The sequence below is a fragment of the Acartia tonsa genome, chromosome 3 (assembly GCF_053477335.1).
Source record: "Acartia tonsa isolate MP-2025a chromosome 3, ASM5347733v1, whole genome shotgun sequence".
Taxonomy (NCBI): domain Eukaryota; kingdom Metazoa; phylum Arthropoda; class Copepoda; order Calanoida; family Acartiidae; genus Acartia; species Acartia tonsa.
Genome location: NC_137262.1, coordinates 4,013,171 through 4,019,170, shown reverse-complemented (window position 1 = coordinate 4,019,170; position 6,000 = coordinate 4,013,171). Strand labels below are relative to the sequence as shown.

The 6,000-nt window shown below is 36.5% G+C and overlaps 1 protein-coding gene across 2 annotated transcripts in view; it reads left to right on the top strand.

The window, feature by feature from the left end:
• LOC145313087 (uncharacterized) overlaps positions 1-6,000 on the top strand; it is a 30,663-nt gene continuing 24,663 nt past the window's right edge. For both annotated transcript variants that reach the window (XM_080152355.1, XM_080152354.1), the window contains exons 1-3: positions 1-130; positions 869-1,035; positions 2,540-2,714. In XM_080152355.1, coding sequence (XP_080008481.1) covers positions 895-1,035; positions 2,540-2,714 — 316 coding nt within the window. In that variant the 5' untranslated portion in view covers positions 1-130; positions 869-894. The remainder of the gene's footprint in view (positions 131-868; positions 1,036-2,539; positions 2,715-6,000) is intronic.

The window sequence follows — 6,000 nt, the reverse complement described above, 5'->3', positions numbered from 1 at the left end:
AAAATACCGAATTTCAAAACCTTTTTAATTCCAGACAACTTTTTACAGCATTGCTATCCTGAGAATGTATAAAAATGTAACTATGTAAGCCCCAGTGCCTTCAGGAGTTAGTGCGCTTTTTTAAGCACAGGTTTGTATGTTTATGTTTTCTTAGGGATCTTCAGGGATAAGACAATGGACTATGAATTAAAGTACAACCACGTATAAATACCCCTTCTGTAGATTAATTGAAATAATTTCTTAAAATGTTTGGACACTACTTGTTGGAACCAACTAATTAAGTTTTATAAAAGTACCCAAAGTTTTCAAGCCAATGATTGGGGGGGAATGTGATTACTATTTTTGGGTACTAGTATAATTTTAATTAATTTACTTTCTCATAGGATTAAAGCCAGTTTCTTAATAATAAGCCAATACCTACTCTTAGAAGATAATGATAATATAGGCGGTTTCCCTTAAAAGTTGTAGTTGGACACAGAACCTCCCCCTATTTACCCCTTTTGAAATAAATTGAAAATAAGGGGGGGGGGTTTATTTTATTGTTTCTTGAATTCACTTCAGGTTAGGTTATATTGGGATTAGAGTAAAACACTAGAGGAAGAAAGGGTTAAATAACTGTATCTCCCCATCGCAACCACCTTGTGTGTGCAACCTTGATATTAAGTCATTGAAAATCAACCAATTGTGCCGCTCATATTAACACAGCCAAGTAGAATAAATAATCCAGAAGCAGACGAAAGAGGACATTGAAAAAGGATGGGAGGTAGTTGTCTGTATATACATCTGTTATATTTGGTGCTGGTGGAATCCCGAGTAAATGTAATTTCTTATGAAGCCGTAAAACAGAATTCATAGAGATTTAATTTAGGTAACCATTACTACCTACCCAAAATAATGGAACAAGCCTCGCCCTTCCCACGGATTAACACGCCGCCGCCCGGCGGATCGCGGGGCTCAAACTCGCCAACTTTCAGTTCCGGAGCCGAGTCGCCGTCTTGTGATGATGTTAGACAGCCGTTACTGAGCCAACATGAGGTGAGATTCTCTTTTGCTATTTCTTAAAAAAAATTTGATTTGCCCCTCAAAGGGCTTCATCTTAAAAGAGCTAGTGGTGGTAACATTTAATATTCCTACATTTATTTTTGGGGAATGTTTTCAATGGGCCATATCTGCAAGGGGGTAGTCATATCCCTCCTCTGAATAGCCTAAAACCAGCCCTGAAACTTGATTAAAACTCCCTGAATAATGTGGAACGTTTGGTTCAGCCGTTTTCTGACTTTCATACATACAGACAGACATCCTATTACTGAAAGGATACATTTTCATTGAGAAATAAATATTAGGTATTAGATTTTTATCGTAAGAATGGAAAAATTAGATATAAGTTAAAATTTGAACAGAAAATATGTTAAACTTTCATATCTATAATATAAAGTAGAATGATGTCTGTCCGTCCGTCCCTTAAGATCTCTGTAACCACTGAACTGATCGGATTCTACTCAAAAATAATCCCCAACCAATTTTTTTTATGTACCTAGGTACCTATTTTTTATGGGGAACAATGTTTTTACAGGAATTCTTCACATAAAACTACTGGCAGCACCAGTAGTACTTATTTTTTTTAATTACCTCTTGGGGCAAAGCCCTTAGAGGCTAGAGGCGAAGCCGCTAGTATATTATAATGCATTTAAAGTAACACATTATATGTAGTTGTATTAAAATATTTAATGTATATTTATATAACAATGGATGTAAAATATACGTATACGTGGATATTATGACAAGGGAAAAGGTTTTGTCATTTTAGCTTTCTAACATGTTACATGGGACTCATTTATTGGTCAGTTCGTTAATCCTGAAGGAAGGGATGGGGTAAAAGAGAATGGAAGGAAGAATCGTAATTTTAGTCCGTTGCGTGTTTCACTTTATTAGAGGATATGAAAATCTGGTGTAAGATCCAAGTAATGATATATCCATTTATATAACGCAAGTGTGTTGTAGTTGTAATTGTAGTATTTGTAAAGTGATTACTAAAGCACTTTCTTTGCGGTTCACTTATCAACATTTAAATAAACAACTAGAAATTATTTTATTAATTTAAAATCAATTATATTTAAATTACATGTGCAAATGATGAATAACAGATGTTATGTAAATGCATTAAAATAAGACTTATTAATATTTAGTCTATTTTAGGTCTTTAAATTGCTCTTTTAATAATGTCACTTTAATTTTTTTTTTTTTAACCAAAATAATTTAAATAACCGGAAACTGAAGTAGGGGGGGGGGGGGTGAGTGAATATTTTTATATGTGATAAATACAAAAATCGTAATATTTTTTTGATATTTTTACTTCTAAAACCATATGATATATGATAATTGGATACAAATTCAACCAAGCCTCAATTAATTGTAGTATTATAAAATTTAAAAGCAACATTTTGAGATCTATTCCAAAATAAGCTTCTTCTTACCTGTTTATAGGAAGATATATAAATTGTTTTTTTTATCTCCCTTTTACATTTGCATCTTATTTCAGACCTCATCAGATCCTCAGCCTGCCAACAGCAAATCCAACAACAACACAACCCATCCTCCTCCCGGATTTTCCGGCAACAGCCAGCCATCCACATCCTCTAGTTCTGCAGGTGCCCGCGGTCTGATACATCCTGGCAGTAAAGTTTTCAACCTGGAACATCTTAATTTAGGAACAAACAATGATATATTTAGGGATCTTATGACTATTGAATTGGTAAAAAATTAAAGATAATTTCATGGATTTACGCCTTAAGTAGATTAAAAGGGGGACGTAACTGAAGCTTTTTTGATGCTGGGGGGGGGGGGGGGGTTTCTCCGGAACCACTTGATGAACCGTGCAAATTTTTTGGACTTAAGCTTTTAGGGGTATGAACATCTTATGGTTTCAAAGTCCAACCCCTACCCCCACCCCCTAGCCCCCCGGGGCTCAAAACCCCCCTAAAAATGAACCTAACCTTAATTTTCTCAGATACCATTTGACCAATAGGGATGATTTCTTAAACTTAAGCTTTTATGGTTATAAACTAACTTCTAGATTAGAAGTCACCCCCCTGCCGCCAACCCCTAGCCCTCCGGGGCTCCAAAAAACCCTAAAAATGAACCTAACTTTAATTTTCTCAGAAACCATTTGACCAATAGGGATGATTTCTTAAACTTGAGCTTTTATGATTATAAACTAACTCCTAGATTAGAAGTCACCCCCCTGCCGCCAACCTCTAGCCCTCCGGGGCTCCAAAAAACCCTAAAAATAGACCTAACTTTAATTTTCTCAGAAACCATTTGACCAATAGAGATGATTTCCTAAACTTATGCTTTTATGGTTATAAACTAACTTCTAGATTATAAGTCACCCCCCTGTCGCAAACCCCTAGCCCTCCGGGGCTCAAAAAAATCCTAAATATGAACCTAACCTTAATTTTCTCAGGAACCATTTGAACAATAGGGATGATTTCTTAAACTTAAGCTTTTATGATTATAAACTAACTCCTAGATTATAAGTCACACCTCTGCCTCCAACCCCTAGCCCTCTGGGGCTCCAAAAAACCCTAAAAATGAACCTAACTTTAATTTTCTCAGAAACCATTCGACCTATAGAGATGATTTCTTAAACTTATTATAAGTCACCCCTCTGCCGCCAACCCCTAGCCCTCCGGGGCTTAAAAATCCTAAAAATGAACCTAACCTTAATTTTCTCAGAAACCATTTGACCATTAGGGATGATTTCTTAAACTTGAGCGATTATAAACTAACTCCTAGATTATAAGTCACCCCCCTGCCGCCAACCCCTAGCCCTCCGGGGCTCAAAAATCCCTAAAAATGTACCTAACCTTAATTTTCTCAGAAACCATTTGACTAGTAGGGATGATTTCTTAAACTTAAACTTTTATGCTTATAAACTAACTATAGTTTAGAAGTCAACCCCCTGCCGCAAAACCATAGCCCTCCGGGGCTCAAAAAAACACTAGAAATGAACCTAACCTTAATTTTCTCAGAAACCATATGATCAATACGTCAGATTTCTAGGACTTTTATTGTTTAGAAGTCACCCCCATGCCGCCAACCCCTAGCCCTCCAGGGTTTCAAAAACCCTAAAAATGAACATAACCTTAATTTTCTCAGAAACCATTCGACAAATAGAGATGATTTCTTAAAACTTAAGCCTTAATGGTTATAAACTAGCTTTTGGTATAGAAGTCACCCCCCTGCCGCTAACCACTAGCCCTCCGGGGATAAAAAAAACCCATAAAAATAAACCTAACCTTTATTTTCTCAGGAATCATTTGACCAATAGAGATGATTTCTTAAACTTAAGCTTTTATGCCTTTAAACTAACTTATAGTTTAGAAGTCACCCCCCTGCCGCCCACCCCTAGCCCTCAAGGACTCAAAAAACAAACAAAATGAACCTAACCTTAATTATCTCAGAAACCATTTGATCAATAGAGATGATTGCTTAAACTTAAGCTATAATGCTAATAAACTAACTTCTAGTTTAGAAGTCAACCCCCTGCCGCCAACCCCTAGCCCTCCGAGGCTCAAAAACCCTAAAAATGAACCTAACCTTAATTTTTTCAGAAACCATTTGATCAATAGATTCTTCAACTTAAGCTTTTATGCTTATAAATTAATTTATAGTTTAGAAGTCTTCCAAATCCTGCCGCCAACCCCTAGCCCTCCTGGGCTTAAAAAAAACCCTAAAAATGAACCTAACTGTAATTTTCTCAGAAACCATTTGATCAATAGAGATGTTTTTTTATGTGTATAAACTACTTCTTTGTTTGGCAGATATATGGTTATAAACTAAATTTTATTTTAGAAGTCACCCACCCCATAGCCCCCCTGGGCTCAAATACCTCCTAAAAATATACTTTAGCTTAAATTTCCAGTAATTATTTTTTTAAACATGTTTTTAGAGAAATAACCTGATCTCAGTTTTCTCAGGAACCGCAATATCAAATCATCCCTATTGGTCAAATGGTTTCTGAGAAAATTAAAGTTAGGTTCATTTTTAGGGTTTTTTTGGAGCCCCGGAGGGCTAGGGGTTGGCGGCAGGGGGGTGACTTCTAATCTAGAAGTTAGTTTATAACCATAAAAGCTTAAGTTTAAGAAATCATCCCTATTGGTCAAATGGTTTCTGAGAAAATTAAAGTTAGGTTCATTTTTAGGGTTTTTTGGAGCCCCGGGGGGCTAGGGGTTGGAGGCAGAGGTGTGACTTATAATCTAGGAGTTAGTTTATAATCATAAAAGCTTAAGTTTAAGAAATCATCCCTATTGTTCAAATGGTTCCTGAGAAAATTAAGGTTAGGTTCATTTTTAGGATTTTTTTGAGCCCCGGAGGGCTAGGGGTTTGCGACAGGGAGGTGACTTATAATCTATAAGTTAGTTTATAACCATAAAAGCATAAGTTTAAGAAATCATCTCTATTGGTCAAATGGTTTCTGAGAAAATTAAAGTTAGGTCTATTTTTAGGGTTTTTTGGAGCCCCGGAGAGCTAGAGGTTGGCGGCAGGGGGGTGACTTCTAATCTAGGAGTTAGTTTATAATCATAAAAGCTCAAGTTTAAGAAATCATCCCTATTGGTCAAATGGTTTCTGAGAAAATTAAGGTTAGGTTCATTTTTAGGATTTTTTTGAGCCCCGGAGGGCTAGGGGTTGGTGGCAGGGGGTTGACTTCTAATCTAGAAGTTAGTTTATAACCATAAAAGCTTAAGTTTAAGAAATCATCCCTATTGGTCAAATGGTTTCTGAGAAAATTAAAGTTAGGTTCATTTTTAGGGTTTTTTGGAGCCCCGGAGGGCTAGGGGTTGGCGGCAGGGGGGTGACTTCTAATCTAGAAGTTAGTTTATAACCATAAAAGCTTAAGTTTAAGAAATCATCCTCATTGGTCAAATGGTATCTGAGAAAATTAAGGTTAGGTTCATTTTTAGGGGGGTTTTGAGCCCCGGGGGGCTAGGGGGTGGGGGT